This window comes from Alexandromys fortis, unplaced genomic scaffold, assembly GCF_014885135.2.
Source record: "Alexandromys fortis isolate MF-2015 unplaced genomic scaffold, M_Fortis_MF-2015_v1.1 scaffold_109, whole genome shotgun sequence".
NCBI classification, from domain to species: Eukaryota; Metazoa; Chordata; class Mammalia; order Rodentia; family Cricetidae; genus Alexandromys; species Alexandromys fortis.
This window is the reverse complement of record NW_026068005.1, coordinates 1,817,607-1,842,103: the sequence shown is the minus strand read 5'-3', so window position 1 is coordinate 1,842,103 and position 24,497 is coordinate 1,817,607. Positions and strand designations below refer to the sequence as shown.

General features: G+C 44.4%; 1 protein-coding gene across 5 annotated transcripts in view; it reads right to left on the bottom strand.

The window, feature by feature from the left end:
• Positions 1-24,497, bottom strand: part of Nckap5 (NCK associated protein 5) — an 820,785-nt gene that overhangs the window by 575,399 nt on the left and 220,889 nt on the right. Inside the window, exon 1 of one of the 5 annotated variants that reach the window (XM_050161483.1) lies at positions 10,115-10,404. The exons of 3 other annotated variants lie outside the window; for them this stretch is intronic. Coding sequence is in view for 1 of the 2 variants with exons in the window: in XM_050161481.1 (XP_050017438.1) it covers positions 868-887 (20 nt within the window). In the remaining variant the exon portion in view is untranslated. Of the gene's footprint in view, positions 1-867; positions 988-10,114; positions 10,405-24,497 lie in introns of those variants that run through there. One more of the 5 variants, XM_050161481.1, reaches the window with a different exon arrangement.

Below are 24,497 nucleotides of genomic sequence, written 5' to 3'. Positions count from 1 at the left end.
CCCATTTGCACTTCTTAGGCCTTTGCTCCTTGATGTCTAAAATATGAGAACCAGACCAAAGATCCTGGTGAGCCGGACTGCTTTACCCATAGCTTCTGTGTACAGCTGGGTAACCCACAGGTTCACAGCGATGTTCTTTAGCCCACGCATCCAGCCCTACTGCACACCCACACTCACTTCTCCGTCACTTCCTCTAACAAGTCCACAGATCCAACCTGGTCCTCAGCAATGACTGACTATCTCTTCACCCTTCCTAATTTCAGCTCCCAAGTTTCTCTAGGCTGACTGACAACACATTCCTCTCCTCACTGCTAAGTTTGAGGCTGGTGGTGGTCACAGAGCACAGGCTTTCTCCTCCTGCCCCTCTCCCTCCTCTCTTTGCCCCCTTAGGCTCCCACCTTCCCCTCTCCCCTATTTCACTCTCCCCCTCCTCCCTTTCTCTCTCCTCTTTCTTTCTCTTCTTTCCCTCCCTTCCTCTTGCTCCCCCTCCTTCTCTTGCTCCCCCTCCCTCTTTCTCTTTTACTTTCTCATCCTCCTCTTTTACTTCTCCCTCCTTCTCTTTCCCCTCTTCCCCTCCTCTTTCTCTTTCTTCTTTCCCTCTTTCCCCTCTTCCCTCGCTCCCCCGTCTTTCCCTCCTCCCTCCCTCCCCCTTTACTTGGAATAGGCCTCCAAATACACTTGTCCTAGACTACAGTTCATCTTTCAAGGACTCACCTCCCCTAGTCCACTGTCCATATATTATCTGCTATTATTTATTCACATTCATTAAAATAATAATCCTAATCCCGAGCTCCTACAGGTTTGCAGCCTCACACAGCAAGACAGGATTGATAGAAGAATCCCAGGACAGAGATTATTATGGGTTACCTGGGTTGGCTTGAACTCATCAGTGGGATCTTTAGAGGGAACTCAGAAGAGTTCCAGTCACAGAAGCTGTTCAGACAGAGGCATGGTCCGACGGCCACTGTCACTGGAAAGGTCACACACCAACACCCTTGAGCGGTCTTTCAACTGTGGGAAAGGCTCCTGTGTCCCTGAGCCCTCAAAGAATGCAGCTCTGCCCACAACTTGATGCTTGGACTTCTGATTTCGAGAAGTGAGATAACACAAATGTGTTTGGTCTGAGGAGCTCAGTTTGCAACAAATTGCTAGAACTGGCATTGGAAGATCCCATGCCCTCTCAGAATGCTCTGTATACTCCCACCCCCCAAGCCGCCTCCACCCCCGCCTTTCTTCATCTTTCTCCATTCCTTCCCAGCAAATCTGCAGGGAAGACCTCTCACTTAGTTACTCTGTAACCAGTAACAAATCCGAGCAGTCAGACACTATCTCCATGTGGGCTCAGCTCTAAATGGGACATCTACATCACATCTCCCTCCCACCACTTGGGAGGAGGATGAGGGGGAGAAAGATTGTAAGAGCCGGAGTGTGGGAAGAACCGATGCTGTTACATGGTGTCTTCTGAACAAGATGCCCCTTGCACATGTGCGCTCACAGGGGATGCTGTCACCTGCTCGAGAGCTGTATGAAATCACGCGAGTTGCCATTCTGGCACAGATGATGAGACACGAAAGCGCTCGTAAGACCTCACTCCTAAATGAGGAGCTATTGACAGCTGATGGCTACTGAGGAAAGGGGGTGTCAGCTTTCATCACAGGTGTGGCTCCTGGAAAGTCATCCATGTTCCAGTGGATGGCCCTACACCCAGGTACAGACCAGAAGCAATGGGTGAAGGAAAAAGACATGAAGTTGGAAAAGGAGTACAGGGACAGGTCTTGGGGCAGTTGGTAGAAGAGACTGTATATAGACATATATATGTATATAAATGATCAAATATATATATGTGGAATTGTCAAAGAATAAAAATTTATAATTATTCCTAACCACTGAGCAGTACTTCAAGGGAGGAGTGAAAGCAGAGAAATATTTCATGGCAATAGAGGAAGCAGTCACTGAAGACAGCTGCCAGGGCCTGAGCCCAGCAGGGCCTTGACCCAGAACAGAAGCAGCTGGCCAAAAGCCCAAACCCAAGCAAGCAGGAACAGGCAGGGCACGGTGACCAAGTCACAGTGGCTACTGTGGGTCCCTTGATGGCTGAACCCTATGCCTTACTTATCCCTGGCACCCACCATGCCAACAGCCTGGGCCTTGACAGCACTTCAGGCATGTGAGAAACTGTACCAGGCTTGCTGGCTGAAACACAAGGGGCAGCTGAGGTCGCAGACACAGACTCCCTGAGCTCTGCTGGGGACTTCCTCAGTGGAAAAGCACCAAAGCAAAAACAAATCCTCTCACGCTGACTTTTAGAAGCCTTGATCTGCTCCTAGTCAAAACTGGCACATATGTGGTCTCTCACACTGTTTTGTGTGTGTTTGTGTGTATGTGTGAATGTTCGTATTTGGAAACCAGAGGTCAACCTCAGGTGTGTGTGTGTGTGTGTGTGTGTGTGTGTAAATATGTGTGTATTCATACCCATAGAGAGAAGGAAAGTGGTGTGTGTGTGTATGTGTAAATATGTGTGTATACACACCCACATGTAGTGGTCAGAGGTCCCTGTCAGATGTCTTTACCAGCTGTTCTCCTTCATGTTTGTCTGTTTTCTGAGACAGTGTCTCCCACTGAGCCTGAAGCTAAGGCACACTGCTTATGCTGTTTCAAGGCTGCTTATGCTGGAATGACTGGCAAGGCAGCAAGTCCCCAGGCTCTGCCTCTCTCCTCCCCGACAGCCCTAGGGTTGCAGGAATGTGCCGCTCCACCTGGGTACTGAGGATCTGAACTGGAGTCCACAAGGCTGGTGCAGCAAACCCTTTGCCCACTGAGCTATCTCCCCAGCCTTGAAACACATACACTTAATTTATCATTTTTAAAGGCCATTGCTTTTTCATGAAATAAGGATCAGAAATGACACACATGTCTAGTTCAGCTTCATAAGGAATAAACTGCACTTCGTATGTTGGCTGAGTTCTCTAATATCCAGATTATAGACTGTAAACTATAAGGAAGCCTCCTACTGTCTATCCACAATCTACTAGATTATTTGATGGGCCTTGGGGCTAGGGAGTTAGCTCAGCGGGGAAATTTACTTGCTGTGCAAGTATGAGGACCTGACAGCTATAATCCCAGTGTCATGCAGTGTAGTCGGCAGATTACTAGTCCTTGCTAGTAAGAGCCTAGCCCCAGTTTCAGCAAGAGAGCTGGAATGTGATCAAGCAGGACACCTGATGGCTTCCCCTGGTCTTTGCACACAGACACAGAGGCGTGTGCACACACCACAACCATGTCTCCCAAAAACTAAAGATCTAAAAAGAAATAAACACAGCCAGTCACATCTATGCTGATGCAACCATGCCTGAGGGCAGGTCAGGAGGGAGAGATTCTGAGCTTCCATCTTCAACACAGCCAACCAGACACCATTGCAAGGACACCTGACAAGCCACACTCATGCCTCACACCGAGCCTCCTCCACAGCGCAGGAACTGTCGGACTATGGGGGATTTGGAGGGGGCATTCCTGCTGGGAATTTGTCTCCTTTGGCCTCTAGTGACAGGTTTCTTCTGCCCTGTCACTGATTTAGGCCAGAACGCACGCTCATTTTCCTGCCCCTCTGTCGGAGTGAGTCCACTCCCCACACTTTACACCAGTTTCCAAAGCCAAAGCAAACAAACTCTGAAAGCTGCCTCTCCATGCCAGCCTAAATGGTACCTAGTGTACAATATCTACTAATGGAAATCTGTGTCGTATCCGCAGCCTGTGGAAGTTGTGTCAGTGTCCAGAACCATCTGCTGAAACAGCCACTGACCAGAGCTGCCACCTCACCCCATATTGCTAAACAGATAGAGGAATCAGGGTGGGTCTCCCTAAGATTATCTCCACTGCTTCGGGGTGAATGGGAAACACAGGCTAGGCTAGGTTCATTCATAACTATTGTCAGCTCTCTTATGGGATAACAAGTCCAGAGTTTCAGGGCCAAGATGCCAATCTTATCAAAGCTGTCTCTCTGCTGAAGGGAGCAAGGGTAACAGTTCCTCCCAGGCACCCAGGCCAACAATTTCTAGCTCTTTCATTCATTAGGAACAATACAACTTATACGGAGAAAGCTCCACACGTCTCAAAATCTCATCTGGGTTTGACTCTGTGGCTAAGAGTGTATCTGTTAGGAAATAGGTAGAGGGGAAGAGAATGAACTCATTCCCAGGCTGAGGAGACTGATCTGTGGTGGAGCGCTTGCAGAATAGGATAGTTCAGAATCCCAGGAGCCACAAAGTAGAGCAACGTCTGTGTTAAGCCAGTCTATATCAGGAGTTGGAAATGCACTCACCCCCCCCAACACACTTTCAGGTATGCAAGCATGTTTTCATTTGTGTGGGCATATGGAAGGGGTTATGTCTGCAAGTGAGGCATAACATTGCTGTTAGGAACCAGCATCCACCACTTTTCCACTGTATTTATTGAGGCAGGGTCTCTGGAACAAGCTCAGAGCCCTTTGATGTGCCTAGTCTTGCTATAAGGACCCTGGGTCTTTGCTTTCCTTCCAGGGCTGTCACACCCACCCAGTATTTTTCATGTTAGTACACACCTGTGCGGCAAGCACTTCAATCTCTGAGCTGACCCCCAAGCCACTGAGCTCAAGATTATTGCTGCTGTAATGAATCCGTGCTGTCTCCCCATGTGCAAGTGCCCCCAGTGCGACTGTCTCCTTCCCCTCACCTGGGAGGTGCATATGCCACTCTACCTTCCGTCATCCTCCTGCATCAGTCTCTCTCTCTCTCACCAGATCAACACTCAGACTTGGTATCATCAATGATCGTGTCCTTTTCCCCATCTAAACTGTCAGCTTTCTGAGTACATTTGTATGTGACAAGGAACTGTTTCTACATGTAGGCATGTTAGTATGCGTCATGAATGTAGCACTGTTCCTCAGTTGCTGTCCACTCTGTTGACTTTTTGCTATTTTTAAACTTTGAAATTTATTTTTTGAGGTCCATACATGTGTGCAATGTGTTTTACCCATATGAATTTCCCACATCCTCCCTCCTACCCCAACTGGATCCCCTCCTCCCATGCTCTCCCACATATGAATATTACGGTTATAGTCAACAGCTTAAATCTAGTTAGATTTAAGGCCACTGTTGTGGTCTGAATAAGAACGACTTATTCATATTATCCATAGGCTCATATAGTTGGACGTTTTGTCTTCGGGGAGTAACACCATTTGTGAGGAATTGGGAGGTGTGGCCTTGTTAGAGGAAGTACGTCATTGGAGGTGGGTTTTGAGGTTTCAAAAGCCCAAGACAGGCTCACCCAGCCTCACTCTCTCTGCTTCCATATCAGAATGTAGCTCTCAGCTACTTTTCCAGCACAACACTACCTTCCACCATGCTCCCTGCCATGATGATCATGGACTAAGCCTCTGAAACTGCAAGTAAGCCCCTAACTAAATGATCTCTTTAATAATACTTGCCTTGGCCATGGTTTCTCTTCACAGCAATAGAACAGTGATGAAGACAGCACCTCCATGGAAAAAAACTCATGCCAAGTACTATAAATAAGGTCAAGAGTCCACAGCTCAGAGCTCTTAGACCCTAGGAGAGAAGCTATTGCTATTATTTTTCTAAAATGATAGAATATCAGACTATCTTCTTACCCGCAAACCCAGTGGTTAGAGCACTCCAAGTCCCCCCATTGAAGCTTCTTTATGCATGGATGAGGAAAGCCTGTTCTAGCAGAGGACGTGAATTCACTTCCCAGCCCCCAAGCCATGCATCATCAACTGCCCCAACACCAGCTTCAGTAGATCTGATGCCCACTTCTGCCTTCCAGAAGTACACACTTCCTTGTAATGGTGACATCCTTGGGGTGCCGGAGGAGGTTCAGCTACAGAGTTATTTTACAAGAAGAATCATCCTATCTAGTATTAAGAGATGGCACAGGTTCTGGCTATTACAAACAATGCTGCTATGAACATAGTTGAGCATATACTTTTGTTGTTTGATATGGCTTCTCTTGGGTATATTCCCAAGAGTGGTATTGCTGGGTCCAGGGGTAGGTTGATCCCGAATTTCCTGAGAAACTGCCACACTGCTTTCCAAAGTGGTTGCACAAGTTTGCATTCCCACCAGCAATGGATGAGTGTACCCCTTTCTCCACAACCTCTCCAGCAAAGGCTATCTATCATTGGTGTTTTTGATTTTTGCCATTCTGACAGGTGTAAGATGGTATCTTAAAGTTGTCTTGATTTGCATTTCCCTGATCGCTAAGGAAGTTGAGGATGACCTTAAGTGTCTTTTGGCCATTTTAACTTCTTCTGTTGAGAATTCTCTGTTCAGCTCAGTGCCCCATTTTATAATTGGGTTGATTAGCCTTTTACGGTCTAGTTTACTGAGTTCTTTATATATTTTGGAGATCAGACCTTTGTCAGTTGCGGGGTTGGTGAAGATCTTCTCCCAGTCAGCGGGAACTCACCAAGGCCAGCTGGCCTTGGTGAGTTCCCAATAGAACATCCCCATTTTGGGCTGACGAAGGAGGAGGACTTGATTGGGGGAGGGGGAGAAAAATGGGGGGCAGTGGCGGGGAAGAGACAGAAATCTTTAATAAATAAATAAATAATAAAGATTAAAAAATAAAGAGAGATGGCACAACAACAAAGAAGACACAAAAAGGCCATACCCATGGCAGTTGATTTTCTTATGTGTTAGGAACTAGTTTAAGGTTTAAGTCCTTCACTTATGTAACTTTTTAAACCCTTAACAACTTATAAAAGAGCATAAACTTTTCCATTTTTTATAGAGACATCCCTCCCCAAATTACATTAATGGTAAATGACAGAAGGACTGGGGATGCAGCTTGGTTGGTTGGCAGTGTGCTTGCCCAACATGTAGGAGGCCCTGGGTTCCACCCTTACCAGTGCAGAAAAACTGGGCATGGTGGTGCACGCCTGTAATCTTAGCACTGGAGAGATGGAGGGGGGTGTCAGAAGTTCAAAATCATCTGTAACTACAAAGCCAGTTTAGAGCCAGCCTGGGCTGCAGGAGATGCTGTTGCAAAAACAAAAAACAGTTTCTTGGTATAGCTAACATTCTTCATACCAGACAGCCCCTGGCAAGAAATTATTCGGCCCAAAATTGTTTTGTATAAAACCGTATAAAATAATACATAAGATTAGCTTGATATCCAATACCTATCAAAACTGTGACTTCAGGCTGGCATTCTAGAAACTATTTTTTGGAGGAAAGTTCTAAGGGATATTCACAGTACATTACAGAAGGTTGTCCTCTAGTGAAGGAGCCTAGAGAAAGAACAAACCATAAGGTGGACTTCTGTCCACCCTCTATATATTTTAAAAGAGCACAAACTGGCGGTGAGAGGTCCTCTGGTTTTAAAGTAATGGGTAAACATGATGGAAACCTTGTTCATTTTCAAGGCTCGGGGAGGCACACAACTCCCCCCGCTTTATGTCCAAGTAGAGAAAACTGCTCCATGACTGACGTAAAGAGATGCTAGAAACTGGAGGATATCCCAGAATGCTTTGTAGCTGGAGAGCTGCCTCACTCTCTACTCGTTTTCTTAATTTAAGACTCCTAGCAACCCCTGCCAACACTTTCATCTAAATTTGAATCTTAGGCCAAGGAGAGTCCAGAGCCCCAGGAATCTGTGTCCTGCAAGAACTAGTACTTTCTGGGTCACCAGCACACAGGATGGTATGTCCTGTGCACACAAGATGCACACTTGGTTTGGGTTTGTGCTCTTCTGCTTCCTTCCTCAAGTTGCAGTTGGGGAACTGAGCTCAGGAGCTGTTTATGCTGGGTTTATTCTATGCATTTCAAACTGCATCAGCTACCCGTTTAATTTCCAGTGTTCGCTTTCTCTTTGGTTAAGCAGGATTGGCGGGCATTACTGGGCCCTTTCTGAGGAATCCTTATTATTTAAAATTCCTGCTGCAGGGATTAAAGAATTAAAGCCGGAGGAAGCCCCTTGTAGACTGTAAAGTCCTAACCAAATGGACGATGCCGCTATGATACTCACCATCAGAGCTGTACCCAGCTTTACTGGTGACTTCAAAACCATTTGGAACCCCTCCCTGCTTCCTGCCCACCCAAAGGGTCCACACTGGTGCCAAGTTTTGGGAATCCCTTCCAGGAAGTTTTGTTTGATACAAATAAATGAATGATTCAAAAATACCACAAGGGTTTCCAAAGCAACATGCACACAAGGAAAAATAAAATAAAAGCTAAGTCTGATGGTTTAGATAATAAAAAGATTCTGCCAAAAATAGTAGAGAGCTGGAAAGAGGTGAAGAATGAAATACTCTTCTAAAGATAGCTTCAGCAAGAATGGAACCCCTCTGCACACACTTCAGGGAGAGGAGGACAACAGGTCAAGGATTTACCCCAGTCCAGAAAACCTGTTCTCTGCTGCCACACAGAGGGGCGCTGTGGTGTGGGTTTAGAATGAAAGTCACAAACTGTAGCATTAAAAGGTTGTTTTCTTTTTTTTCCCCTAAGAATATTTCCTAGGACTAGAGAGGTTCACCTCAGTGTCTTAAGAGGAAGGAGTTACAGGGTGAGAGAGGGCATGGACAAAAGAAGAGGTGATAAGAAGACTAAAGCACTTCCTCGAAAGGCTGAGGACCTGAAGTGTCCTCAGAATCCTTATAAAAAGCCGAGCATTCTGTGACCCTGGTGACAGGGAAAGGGTAGGCTGGGACAGGACAGGCGAGCACTTACAGCAAGGATCTTGTCTGACCTCTATGCCGCCTGTGCATCCATGTGCTCTCCTGCACACACAGACACATAAAGTAAGTAAAGAAGAGCTTACAGGTATGAAACTTACTTCTACGAACTTATCTTGTAAACATTTACAAGAATAGTTCCTCTAGATACTGCTGTAAGGGAGATCTGTTTTGGAAATAGGTTTAGGAGGGGGAGAACAAAAATTAAAGGCACTAGCAACAAGCCATGCATAAGGACCTTGTTTATTTGAGCCAAACTGGCAAAAGACACAAGGATCAAGGAAATTCCAGGTGGTCACCTGTGTTTAATGAGGATATCCCAATAGTCCCTTTCCTCTAAGGACTGAGGTGGGCGTGGGCATAGGCGTGGGCTCGAGGAGGGTCTGCCTCCCATGCCAGGCAGTATGCAACTCAGCTTCCCTCCAAAATGATATTGTATTTCTGCCCATCAATCAGAATTAAGAGGCTTATGAGGCACAGGCAGTTGCTGGTAGCAACAGGGCACACACTCGGATTCAGCCGGGCGGAGCCTGCACTGAAGTGGGGAGCACGTGAAGGGGTGAGAAAAAGACCCTGAGCCTGACATACCAGGACAGGGCCCTGATGCATAAGAACAGAGCAAGAGGACAGGAAACCCTGCGGTCCCTCACCGGCTGCTGGGGTTGCTGACCTTAAAGTTCTCTTGTGCACCCTGACTTTCCAGGAGAGGAAACCATCAATGCAGCATCTTAGGAGGAAGAAGGGGCAGAGCCAGAAAGATAACTGACTGAAGGGACACAGTGATGCCCAGTGTCCAAAATCAGCAGCCTCCCCCGCCCCAAACATTCTCCTATCTGATCACTATAGTGGAGACCAGGCAACAGACAGATGTATGAAATCCTGGATGCCTGGGAGGCCATGCTACTTCAGACCCACGTCCTCCTCTCCACTCACCTTTAAGAAAAGTCCACCAAGCAAGCGAGCCTGCGTGCGGGGAACACTGAGCACGTGTGCTTGTTTCCATGAGCGCTTCCAGCACAAAGCAAGGTCCCACAGGTGGAAAGGGAAGTGCGAGATGCGGGACTTGGGGAGCATAGGGATGGATGGTGAATGCTAAATCCCTGTACATCCTGCCTTGATTGTCCTGGAGCTGACTTTCTAGGCAGAAAGATTCTTCAACCTAGTGCCACCTCCCAGAAATCCTACCCCACCCCCTCTAGGATTCTATAAGCGATTCAGGGAGGGTGACAGTGTCATCAGCGACAGGGGGCAGAGGTGGACCAAGAAGGAACTGAATGTTTAAAAGCAACCAGATCAGCAGGCACTAGAGGATACCCGGGGAATGGAGGATAAGAAACAGCTCTGGGGACACGCCTGGGAGGGTGCAGGGAGCTGGCGTCCTCTTACCTGGCCTGCGAGGAACCATTTTGCAGGGGGCTCAGGTCGCGGTGGGGGCTGCCCGCCTTGGGGGACAGACCCTCCAGTGCCGTCACTTGGGGGGGAGCAAGGCGCTGGCCTGGAACCCCACAGTTGACAAACTTGCCATGTCAAGCCTGTCGGCGCGCGCGTGCTCCGCAGCCCAGGCACCTAGGCTTTTGTTGTGTCGCACGCCTCCCGTCCCCAGCTCGCGCCTGCCTCCCGGTGTCCCAGCACAATCTGGGCCACAGGACCTTTCTCTCTTGCTCCGCTTGGGGACCGCAGTGCCACTTCCCTGGGAATCTCGCGCTAAAGAGATGCCCCCCACCCCCCACCCCGAGCCCCAAGCCCGTGGTAAGCCAGGCAAGCAGCAGCAGCAGCAGCAGCAGGCACAGCGCACTCCTATGGGTCCGCTCTGGCCCTTGGGTTCCCACCCCCACCCTTTCCCTCCCCGCCCCGCCCCCCACTCAGAAGCTGCTCAGAATCCACCCTGTCAAATCCAGCCCATCTGGTGCTGTCACAATCAGTTTCAACCCAATGGTTCCACCAATCTCTGCCTGGAGTTAGAGTTGGGGACCCTCCTTGGGAGGGAGAAAGAAGGGATGCAGTGGAGAAGGGAGATGGACGGCTCTGAATGCCCAGAGAGGGGGCTTGAAGCTTTGACTGTCTGCCCCAAAGCAAGGAACTGAAAAGAGAAGTGGCTATATAGAAGGGGAAACCTCGCATTCACTTCCCAATTTCCAGTAAAAAGAAGAAGGGGGGCGGGGATCCATTCCATCAGCCACTAGCTCCCTCTGCGCCCCCACTCCTAGTCCTGTCTGGGTGAAAGAAATTTTTACTACTGAGCGAAACAAACAGGTCCCCTAATCTTATTATGGAGCTGCCCCACACACAGGCTGGCACAGCTATTAAAGGACTGTTAACTGGCAGGTAAGAGCTGGACCCAAGAGCCACAGGTCCGGTGTCCGAAGTCATCCCCAAGTCCGTTTGGAAGCAGAGCATATGTCAGAAGAAGAGCTGGGTATAGGGGGCGAATATGCCCACTGGTTGCCTTTTGCTAGCATTTCTGGAGCGAAAGGGAAATCCACTTGGGGCAAGAAAATGTTGGACTCAGTTGAGACCCATTTTGTCTTAAGAGAATTCTCATAAATTTCCATTTTCTCATGAAAATGATACTTTCCAGGAAATGTTGTTTTATTAGCAAATAACGACTTCTAAGATGAGGCTTTCACAAGCCTAATAGTTTCTCCTTTTGGAGGAATGAGGTATACTTTCCAATAATATCCTCGGTATTATACTTTAGTATAAGCACATATATTTGTGCTGGCTGATAGACGCGTGGATTACCCCAAGAGTTATTTTTTTCCTTTTAAGTCTAATAAAAAATAATAGTATTCCCAGAGACACATAAAAAGTCATGAAGCATAAAAGAATCTAAGCAGAGGGATTATACCTCATTTTGTATATTTATTTCAAGTTCTGGTAAACATTCAATTACCTGGAATGACAAAGTTTGTCTGAGAAATCACTTGATGGGCAAAGAAGCCACCAGTGGAAAAGTTGAAAAGAAAGAAAAATTAAGCCACTCATAGAAGTACAATAACTAGGAAAAAAATAAATATACTTAACTGTGAAAATTGAATAGAGTTTTAAATTAACGTCCAAGTCATTCTCTTGCTCAAGACTGGACTGGGAAAATATGTGCACACTACATTAAGCACCCACCCACAACAGGCTGTGTTGTCTGCTCTTTTTATTATAGCCCAGTGGTGCTTACCACGGTGCTATGCAACTCAGCGAATACTGACGGCAAACATCATTCCTGAGCAAAGTGCATTTCCAGGGTGACCCTCTGAAACAGTGGACACTGTAAGTGATCGGCCAAGACTGGTTTCCTGTTAAGACTATTTTCCTAATATTCCCTATTTTGAATCTTTGTACATGTGTTTGTTTGTGCTTGTATGATGTACATGCGTGTATATCTGTGAGAGTACAGGAGCATACGCCATGAAGTGTATATGGAGGGGAGAGGAGAGACTGAGGTATCATATCGATTCTTGCCCTCCATCTTGTTTGCAAGAGGGTCTCTGTTGTTCATTACTGTGTGCACCAGGCCAGCTCGCCCATGAGCTTTCAGGGGCTCTCCTGTCTCTGCCTCCCATCTTGGGGGAATTACAGATTCCACTTGGATTACACGCGTGCGTGAGAGCACAACACACACACATGAACACACACTCTAACTGGGAACAGCTTACATCACTACTCTGCCCGCAATGAAATTACTGATCCAAATCCACACACGCAAAAGGCATTAAGCAAAACAGTGGAGGGGTACACTTTTCGAATCCCACCATCATCATTGCCTCATCGTTTTTTGTCAACTGCAAGGGAGATGATTACACTAGACAAGGAAGGAATCTTACTTGCTGCATAAAATGGATATGAGAAGAACATAGAAAAAATGTAATTTCTTTTTTTTGGGGGGGAGCATGTTCAAGTGTCAGTAAGATGTGTCAGTGGGTGAAGACACTTGCTACCAAAATTGAGGACCTAAGTTTGATTGCTGAGACCTGGCCCCTGAAAGCTGACCTCTGACCTTGCAGATGGGCCTTACCAAACATCCATGCACATATATCCATACAGAGGGGAGGGGCAGGGAGGGGGAGATAATCCAGGCCAACATTACATTTAATTTATCTAAGCAGAGCTATTGTACTAACTTCTTCTTATGGAGAAGCGAGCAGGTGGAGAAAGAGAGGAAAAGAGCAGACACAGCACAGAGGCATGAACAGGACTCAGAAGGTCCCAGCCTTGTCAACTCTGTGTCTTGAGGTGAAATAGGCAGATGCATCTAAGTAGATGGAGGGATCTGCTGTAACCAAGGGCAATTGAAGGGGGCGGGTCTTCCTGAAAAACAGGAACTGTTTTTTTGTAACAATTAACAATTCTAAATAAGACTAGAGATGTATGACATGAAGTTTTTATTTTACTAGGGAATAAAAATATTATGATTATAAATTAAATGGCCCTTATCTTCCAAGGCCATGAGTAATTGTGTCTACTACTCATTTTGGAAAATGTATGTAAATCAAAAATGTTACCTTGGAGAATGTTTTCTCTTGAAGTTTTTGATAGGACGCGAATCTACCTACACATCAGACATGGCATGGTATTCAACCAACAGATTCACCAATGGAATCATGCAATCCACAACAAACACATTCATGAATAAACATTTATTCATTTTAACAAATGTTAAACATTTCTTGATTTTAAGCTGTGGAAAGAACAGCATCCTATTAATCTGGTCTTCCAATTTTTCTGTACATTTGAGAATTTTCTCAAAAAAGCGAAGAAAAATACACTAATAAAAAGGAATCAATAACTACTCATAGGGAAGTTAAAAACATTTAAACAACCTGTCTTCAAATACCAATTTTAGGTGGAAATACAGTAGATGCCGAGGAAAATTAATAATTTCAATGTATACTCTATAAGTCAAACAAAGCTGAAAATTAATGCTTAAACCTCAAGGCAAATTTCTAAAGAAAATATTTGAGCACAGAGAAAAAGAAAAAAATCAGTCTAATAAAGAGAACACGAGGCACTGATTCAGGATCGATCAAACACATCGAGTTAAATAAATTTCACTAAGTGAAATCAATATGCAAGGAATACAAGAAGACCACAAAATTAAAGCTATAACATAGTTTTTAAAATATTAAAACTATTTCAGAATGAACACTTGATGGCATAAATATAAAAACAGGTTGTGAGCATTATCATCCTAAAATAAAAATGTAATTAGACCAGTCTCATGAGCACAGAACCCTGAAGAACGAAACAGACTGAGTTCCTGATTTAAAATCCCTGCCCCTGGGGAGGCAGGCTCTGCCTGCCCCTGAATGACACAGTCTCAAGTTATTTGGGCTGGAAAAAGAGGAATACCCTGGCCCTTAAACTATCACTAGACCCAGCACCTTAACCCACCCAACAGGGCACTCCCAAGACTCCTCGCCTGTTCCTCAGCAACAGAAAGGAAAACATTGTACTTCCTTTAGGGTGTATTTTTATTTTATGTGCACAAATATTTGTCTGCACATGGATATGTGTACCTCATTCATGTCTAGTACCCGAGGGGGCCAGAAGAGAGCATAGATCTCCAGGAACTGGAGTCATAGACAATTATGAGTCACTATGTGGGTGCTGAGAATCAAACCTGTGTCCTCAGCAAGGGCAGCCATTGATCTTAGCCACCGGAGCCATTTCCCCGGCTCCTATACTTATTTCCTTCATGAATCAAGCACAAGTAACCATTTAACCCACTATCTAGGAACGATAATTATAGGTTGACATCCATGTGAAAGGAAGAGCCCAACAGTGTAGCTGCATTTCAACCACACTGTAGGAAAGTGGTATTCAGTCCGGGAGCACACGTGTTGTTTCTGTTCATCAATCCATTGGTATAACAGGACATATTAAAAACTCAAATGAAAAATGAATTGTTCTCTGCATAGACATGTGAAATGTTGAAAAAATTTAACACTCAAATGAAAATACAAGGAGATAGGAGTTTGTGCATGTTTTTTAACGTGGTTTATATTAAAGTTCATTCACACACACACACACACAAACACAGACAGACCCCAGCACCTCACTCACACAGGGACACACTTGGCACATTTGACTTGATCACAGATACGTCCAGGGTTCTCCCAAATTTTATAAGTAGGGAATATTTTATTAGAACCCGTGTAAATGAGTTATACCAGACAAAGGAATAGGAATGGAAGAAATATAAAAACTCTCTTCAGAGGAGGTACTAGCATGCCGGGAAAAATGGCATAAATCAGTGGTGAAATCAACTCAGTGAAATTTAGATTTGAAAAATTTTAACTACGCAAGTCTTTAGGCATCCTCGCTAACGCCAATGGATATGGTCTTAAGGTTTGCGTTTAGCAAACATTTTCCCTATCCACAGAGAACACAAAATATCTAGGGAAAATTCTGAATAGAAATGCATAAAACCAGGGAGGAGTGCAAAGATCAAATTCCAGCTTGGCACAATAGGAGATGTCCGCTGGCACCTTATAGAATGGCTAGACATGAGGGTGGTATCCCTTCCAAGTCACTATGAAAAGTCAACCCCGTTACAACAGAAACAATGGCCAGGCCAGTGGGATGGCTCGGGGTGGGAGCGGGTCCTTGCTGCCAAGCCAGGTGCATGCCTGCAACAGGAACACTAGGAGGACCCTGGAGAACACTAGCAAGCCAGGCTCACTGAAAGGGTGAACTCCAGTTCAAGGAGAGACCTGACTCCCAGAGATCACCTGGAGTTGACCTCTGGCTCCACACACTCATGTGCAAGAGCATGCACTCCTTCACACACATATACTTGTACAACACAGACACATTCAAAAATGATAAATAAAAATAAAAGAATGAGCATCTTCATTGACAACCTAGTGAAAAGTGATTCTTGGGACTGGAGAGAACTCAGTAAGAGCACTCAGAGGACCTGAGTTCAGTTCCCAGCACCTACCTCAGATATCTCACAAGCACCTATATCTCCAGCTTGAGGTGACCCATTGCCCTCTTTTTCCTTCCATGAGAACTACACACACAGGACATGCATGCATAAACATAATTAAAAATAAGGGCCAGGCCGTGGTACATGCCTTTATTCCCAGCACTTGGGAGGCAGAGGCTGGCAGATCTCAGTGAGTTCAAGGCCAGTCTAGTCTACAAAGTGAGTTCTAGGACAGCCAAGACTGTTGCACAGAGAAACCCCGTCAACAAGAAAGAAAGAAAGAAAGAAAGAAAGAAAGAAAGAAAGAAAGAAAGAAAGAAAGAAAGAAAGAAAGAAAGAAGAAAGGAATCTTTTTTTTTATTTTCTTTTTTAAATTTCTTTACTAAAGATTTCTGCCTCCTCCCCGCCACCGCCTCCCATTTCCCTCTCCCTCCCCCAATCAAGTCCCCCTCCCTCATCAGCTCGAAGAGCAATCAGGGTTCCCTGACCTGTGGGAAGTCCAAGGGCCTTCCACCTCCATCCAGGTCTAGTAAGGTGAGCATCCAAACTGCCTAGGCTCCCCCAAAGCCAGTACCAAGGCCAGCTGGCCTGGGTCTGAAGAAATATTTTTAAAAAGCTATTTATTCCTTTGTTTTCAATGACACATTAGAAACAAAGATGAAACCACTGCTGATTTCTACTGTCCTTTGGTTCTCAACACGCTCGACCAAGTGGTTCCTCACAGAGTCACAAACCAAACCAAGAAGGACATTTCCTAAAATACCAACAAAACTCAGTAACAGGAACCAATGTCTCAAGCAGCAGTTATGATGGAATCCTATCATAAATAGGATAAGAAGGTCAAGCTAGATGGCTGTGTATGTGAGACAGCTTGCTGGCAAGCATGAGAACCGGAGTTCAAATCCCAGGGCCCACATGGTGAAAGAGATTCCCACAAGTTTTCCTCTGACCTCCACACAGTGACATGCCATGTGTGTACTCATACACACATATATAAAATAAACAAACAAACAAATGGCAAAAAAGTTAAAACAAATTTTCATACATCACTATAGACCTTCCTTTAATAACAAGTCAGAAAATTACATTCGGACTCAAATGTTGTGAACATGGTACTTTAATTCAAGCTGTTGGTTAAACACTAATATTCAGACAGAATAAACTTACCTTTACCTTCCAGGAATTCTCTTTTGTTCTGGCTTTACAGCTCATCTCTAAATATTAGAAGGTAAAGGGTCACCCACTTGGCAGTCTTTGCTGGGCAGCTTCTACTCTGTCCTGACCGAGGACAAATGAGCAAGCATTTGCAGGTACAGCAGAAGGAAGCCTTCTCCTACAGCAAGTGCCAAAAGGATTGTTAACTTGGATATCTCCTGCATGGCTGCTGAATGTGCTCTCTTGTGATTATGGCTATCTTTGTTTCATCACAGCAACTCTTTCCTAGGGAATATGATTTTGTGGGGAGTTAAGTCTATAGCTGTGACTTAGGCCTTCTGCCTTCAGCACAGCCGGGAGCAGGATTCCACTCAACTCCCCACATGCTGCAGCCTCAGCTGGGGAGACCACTGACTTACAGTTTTATTGTTTAGAAGGAAATTAAAAATACAATGCAATTAATTAGTTATCCTTCCAGGCCTTGTTATCCTCCTGGAATCTGGTAACAAAATGAAAACATAACCAGTTCACCATCTTTCTGTTCTTAATCCTTTTAAATTATTTTTGGTGTATGAGAGTGTTTTGCCTGAATATACATATGTATGGGTATCATGTACATGCCTGCTTCCCAAGGAATCAGAATAGACTTAGGATCACCTGTAACTTGAGTTATGGGTGATTGTGAGCTATGGGGTGCTAAGAACAAAACCTGGGTCCTCAGCAAGATAAAACGTGCTCTTAACTCTAAACAGAGAGAAGAGTCTCCAGTCCTGTTATTAATTCTTAAATATAATGGCTGTTTGTCAATATTATCTTAGCCATCATTTGTGTATACCTCTGTATGTGTATGTGTGTTTGTGTGTTGTGTATACCTCTGTGTGTGTGCGCGCACGTGCATGAATGCATGTTTACACAATGGAGGGGATAGATGTGCATCTATGTGGAGGCCAGGGTCTTCTTCACCTTAATTTTGAGATAGGTCTCTCATTGAACCTGTAGTTCACCAAGATGGTCAGCCCTATGGATGCCTCTGCCTCCCAGTGCTGGGATGAAGGCAACCAATTTGGCTTGCATCCATGGATTCTGGAGGGATCAACCTCAGGTCCTCATGCCTGTGTAGACAAGCACTTTATTAACATATGCCAAGCCCAACCATCATTTACTCATCAAACAGTATATGAAAAGTTATGTTAATCTAGGTTAATAATTAAGAAGCTTACAGTCCCTAAGCAAAAATATTTCGTGGCCTCAGTTTTCAGTAACATTACTAACAGTTAGCTTTAATTGATAACTTGACAAGCCTGGACTCACATAATGTGGAAGAATCTCAAGGGAGTAATTGGGATTTTAAATTGATTTTATTGAGCTATACATTTTCTCTGCTCCCTTCCCTTCCTCTCCCCTCCCCTTCAACCCTCTCCCATGGTCCCCATGCTCAGGAGATCTTGTCTTTTTCTATTTCCCATATAGATTAAATCAATGTATGTGTCTCTTAGGGTCCTCACTGTAGTCTAGGTTCTTAGGGATTCTGAATTGTAGGCTGGTTTTCTTTGCTTTATGTCTAAAAGCCACTTATGAGTGAATACATATGATATTTATGATCCTTGGTCTGGGTTACCTCACTCAATGTGATGTTTTCTAGATCCATCCATTTGCCTGCAAATTTCAAGATGTCATCACTTTCTTCTACTGTGTTATGTACCACATTTTCCTTATCGGTCGAGGGGCATTTAGTTTGTTTCCAGGTCCTGGCTAGGACAAACAATGCTAATATGAACATAGTTGAGCAAACAATTGATATATACCCAAAAGAGGTATTGCTGGGCCTTGAGAAAGGTCGTTTCCTTATACTCTAAGAAATCGCCACACTGATATCTGCAGCGGTTGGATTAATAATCACCAAAGATAATAGGTATTTGAACAAGTTTAATAACAAAACCAGACTCACGAAACCAAGGTTCCAGTGGAGTAGCCGGCGGAGACAGGAGAGAGCGCACAGCATCTGTGCGCCCTATTTATCAGTAAACATACGCCCGAGGGCAGCCGGCCCCCAAGGGGAGGGCTTATCCCTATAGATATCCAACGAGGCTATACCAGCTTGCACTCCCACCAGCAATGCAGAAGTGTTCCCTTTACCCAACAACCTCTCCAGCATAAGTTGTCATCAGTGTTTTTGATCTTGGACATTCTTACAGATGTAAGATGGAATCTCAGAGTTGTTTTGATTTGCATTTCTCTGATGACTAAGGATGCTGAATATTTCCTTAAGTGTTTTTCAGCCATTTTAGATTCCTCTGTTTAGAGTTCTCTGTTTAGATCTGTACTACATTTTTTTTATTGGATTATTTGTTCTTTTGCTGATGAATTTCTTGAGTTCTTTGTATATTTTGGAAATCAGTCCTCTGTCTGATGTGGGGTTGTTGAAGATCTTTTCCCATTCTGTAGGCTGTCATTTTGCTTGTTGACCGTGTCCTTTGCTTTACAGAAGCTTTTTAGTTTCAGGTAGTCCCATTTATCAATTGCTTCTCAAAGAACCAACTCTTTGTCTCATTGATTCTTTGCATTGTTTTCTTTGGTTCTATTTGATTATTTCCCGCTGTCTAGTCCTCCTGGGACTTCTTTTGTTCTAGAGTTTTCAAATATTCTCTTAATTAATTAATGTGGGATTTTCCCAGCTTCTTTATATAGGCATTTAGTGCTATGAACTTTCCTATTAAGACTGATTTCATTGTGTCCCATTAATTTGGGTATTTGTATGATCATTTTCATTGAATTTTAGGAAGTCTTTAGTTTCTCCCTTTACTTCTTCCTTGACCCATTGATGATTCAGGAGAGCATTGTTTAATTTCCATGTGTTTGTGAGCTTTCTGGAATTAGTGTTGCTGCTGAATTCTAATTTTAAGCCATGGTGATCTGATAAAATACATGGTGTTATTCCAATTTTTTGTTATCTGTTGTTATCTAGTATGTGATCAATTTTTGAGAAGGTTCGATGAGGTGCTAAGAAGAAGGTATATTCTTTTCTGTTTAGACGGAATATTCTATAGATATCTATTAAGTCCATTTGAGTCATAACATCTGTTAGTTCCCTTATTTCTCCATTTATTTTTTGTCTGATTGACCTGTCCAGTGGTGAGAATGGGTTGCTGAAGTTTCCCTTTATTAGTGTGTGAGCTTTAATGTGCATTTAAGCTTTAGAAGTGTTTCTTTTACATATGAGGGTGCCCTTGATTTGGGGCACAGATGTTCAGTATTGAGATTTCCTCTTGATGTATTTTTCTATGACTAATATGAAAATGTCACAAAGTCTCTGACCTCAATATGTACAAGTACACACCCAGGAGCACACGTATACACACGCAAAAGTCCTAACAGTATGTCCAGGTTATGCCTATAACACGTATTTGGAATAGACATGAACTTTGTGTCCACATTCAGATCCTAACCCCAACATATCTTTTTATATATATACAAATGTTCCAAAATCTAAAAATTACACAGCCGAAGCACTTGTGACACCAAGCATTTCAGACAAGGGACTCAGTCTGCAAGGGTCATAGTTTTGCTTTACTCTCTGACATAACTCAGTATTCAGGGCCTGCTATGAGTCCACAGGCCCTGGGTTTCTGACCCACTGTCCTGAAGCATACGCAACTATTGCTATCACAGACACTCCATGTTTAATAGAAGGAATGCGCATAATTTTAACTGATTAACTTCTAAAATTAAACCTAAATTAGTTCTTGAATGGCTAGCTATAACTACACCAAGATTATTTCCAGATAATTAAAATACTGTGTTCATTGCCCTTGTATAAGCTATTATAAATATCAGCAAATTAATACCATAAAAACACCACTGCAAAGGTTCATTGCACACTGTGCATTCACAGTTGAAACCTTTAGGACTGATAGCCACTGTCACTTTCTTAACACTATAGGTATTTATATAGTCTTACATTATCTGCTGGGCATGCAAAAGTATATTTTCTCAAAATATAAATGTGAATTTTCTGAATCCATTTTATGAATTATGAATCTAAGCACAAGCAAATGTGTAGGACCTCACAAAAGCTTAAAATCCCAAATTACTCTCTAAAAGCTTACAGTGAGCCTTTAAAATGTCAGTAGGGTGTGGAGATGAGACTGGGGAGATGGCACAAGGGCCAAGTGCTTGCCACACAAGTGTGAGGACCAGATTCTTGATGCCCAGCACCATCAGGTGGATGTGTTCACTTGTAATCTTCTGCTTCTGGGAAGGCAGACATGTGGGATCCCTCAGAGCAAGCTGGTTAGCTGGACTAGCCACATGGGCGATCTCTGCATTCAACTGAGAGATTTTGCCTCAATGAAGGTAAAGAGCTATGGGGAAAGACTCTTGTTCTCAGCTTTCAGATTCCACACAAATGCACAAGCATGCACCCATGCGCCAACATGTATGGGAACATACATAAACACATGCACATAGCCCACACGTGCAGCAAATAAAGGCATATACAATTCAGAATTTCCTATGAGAAGAATAAAATTCTTAGAGGCACCAGAAGAGACAGTGAAGTAAGCTAAGGCAAAGAACTAAGTCTGCTAGACACTGGAGAACCTCGCTGTAATGGGACAGCCTTTTCCGAGATCATTTCTAGGTATCCAGAAAATTGGTGCTGTTTTTATGCTGTGTCAGCAAGTAGTGGCAGGAGAGGCTGGGTTTCCCTATGATGACTAACAACCCCCTGTTTGGAAAGTCTTAAAGCAAAGGCTCATTTCTTCATGTGGCATGTCTGAAAGCCCTGCTCACAGTGAACTCTCTATGACTTCGGCTTCAAAGGAACTAACACCTTAAGAACTGCTTGTTGTGGGGCTGGGGAGACTCCGTGGGTCAGGTGCTTGCCCTAAAAGCATGAGGAGCCAAGTTTGATCCTCCTGCACCACATATAAAGCTAGTTGCAACTGCATGTGCCTGGGGAGGTGAGACAGGAGGCTAACTGGGCCTTGCTTATCAGTCAGTCAAATCAAATCGGAGAGCTTCAGGTTCAGTGAGAGACCATATCTACAAACCTAAAGTGGAGAGTAGCTGAGAAAGACACTTGATGCTGCCCTTTCTGTAGATACTGTGTTGGCTTGAATGAGAGTACACCATCACCACCACCACCACCACCACCACCACCACCACCACCAACACCACCACCCTGGATCATATGTTTAAACAATTGATGTATGGCCAGCTGGTGGAACTGTTTGAGAAGAATTAGGAAGTGTGACATTTTTGAAAAAGATGTGTCACTGAGGGTGGCTTTGGCATTTCAAAAGGCCACACCATATCTGGCGATCTCTCTTTCCATCTCTGTGTCCCCTGCTTGTACGTGAGATGTAAGCTCTCAGTTGCTGCCCCAGCACCATGCCTGCCTGCCTGCCTGCCTCTATGCTCTCCACCATGATGGGTATGGCCTCACCCTCTGAAACTGCAGAACCCCAATAAACCGTTTCTTCTGTTAGCTGCTAGGTCATGGTGTCTTATCACAGCGGCAGAGAAGGAAGTGAAACAGATACAGAACACTACCAGAAGGAGCTCGGTCATGGTGTCTTATCACAGCGGCAGAGAAGGAAGTGAAACAGATACAGAACACCACCAGAAGGAGCTCGGGGTGCACACAGGTGCAGCACGGCAGGGAGAAACGAAGGGGAGAATGCCATGAAAACAGCATGAGCGGTCAGGAACAAGGATAACGGTGACCAGCTAGGGGCTGCACAAGAGATGCTTCTTTACAATAAAACTAAAAAAGTTTCCGTGGAAACCAGCAAATCAACAAGGATGTTTCTCAAAGGATTAGAAACGGACCTTCCACATGACCAGCTCCACTCTTCCAAGCATTTCCCCAAGCGCCATTAGTCAACACATCACAGAGGCACACACACACACACACACACACACACACACACACACACCAGTGTTCACTTCAGCACTGTTCATAACAGCTAAGCTATGGGACCAAACTGGGTGCCCAGCAACAAAGGAGTCAATAACGAAAGGGTGGTTTATATACACAACAGATTTTTCTCAGCCACGAAGAATGAAGCTCTGTCATTTCAGGGGAAATGAAATCACCATTGGAAGGAAATTAAGGCAATCTAAGGTGGATAAATAATTTATGGTTTTCTTCTTTGTGCTTCCTACATCTTGTATACTCAAATCAAATGTGTATATATTAAATAAAACTGGAAGCAGAACTGTCTAAGGAAACAAGGGAGTCCTTGGGAGAGGGTGGGGAGAGGAAGGTGAGGCTGGAGGGAGCCAGCTGAGAGGGCACTGTGCTCAGCATGGAACATCTACCTGCACAGAAATCCTAACAGCAGGAAAAGCGCTCTGGGTGGGGCGTATGTCTCAGTGGTAGAGCCCTTGCCTGGCATGCACAATGCCCCGACTTCTATCTCCATCATAGCAAAATCAAATCTGGTTTTTCACAAATTAATTAAACAGAGATGGTTTTCCCTACTGAGCAATAACAGTGCAGTGGCTCATTTTAGAGCATGATTCACTTCATGACTTTACTTACAAAACTACCTCTTGTTTTCTTAAATTATTAAGCACAATTTTTAATGGTTTCTTGACTGTTTATTATTGTAAACTTACAATGTATGCCCCAGAGTTTAAACATCCTCATATTCCCAAAATTTCAAAAGATCAGAACTTAACTGTCTAATTTCTGCCTTGTATTTTCTTTCTTCCTGCAGGGTCCAGTGAACAAATGATTTCTCAGTTGTTACAAAGTGGCAGAATCAAGACTGGACAATGAGACAGTGGAGGGCTCAGTAGGTAAGGGCACTTGCCACCAATCCTAATAACCTGGCTTCCATCCCTGGGACCCACACAGTGGAAGTAGAGAATCTTCTACTATAGGTTGTCATCAAATCTCCACAAATAGACAGCGTCATTTGCACATTGCGTATATACACACACACCCCACAAAATAAGTAAATGTAATTTGGAAAAAGACTGAATGTACTCAGAGCTTTCAAAGACTAAAACTAAAATTAAAGAGAGGTGAGTGAGTCCAGTGCTGTCCCTGTGTCTCTTCTACTCTTAGGAAGTGAAGTGGGGGGGGGGGCACCCATCACTGTAAAGATGAGTAGGCAGATGTGGGATTTCCCGGGACACTCTAACATGCCTAATTAGGGGTGAGAATGTCAGCTTGCCTGTACTTAGAAAAAACACAATGATGCTCTGCCCCACAGAGTAGGATTAAGCTGATAGGGCTCATTATCCAACCAGAGGTAGGAGAAGCTAGAGTCAGAAATAGATCTAAATGGCCTATATAAATTAATAACAGGTCCATCACATGTAATGAGTAAAAATGGTTATGTGTGGTCATGCTATGGGAGTTTGAAGTTGACATCAAAGAGTTGTGGTGTGGCCAACACGGTCAGACACAGAAATGGTAGGTGGCCAAGGTGCTCCCTGGCAAGTCTTACTTCCATTTAGGAAAAATCTCCGAACACCATAGTATGTGAGGTTCCAGTGAGGTTGTTGGACAAGGTTCAGAAATGGACATTCAAGGATCAAGTCATTTGGGCTGACAAAATGACGCAATGAATACAAAGTGTTTGCTACTTAAGCAGAAGGTCACGAGTTCAGATCCCCTGCACTCACATTTAAAAGCCCGGCACAGCCCTGCACACTTGTGTTCTCAGGGATGGT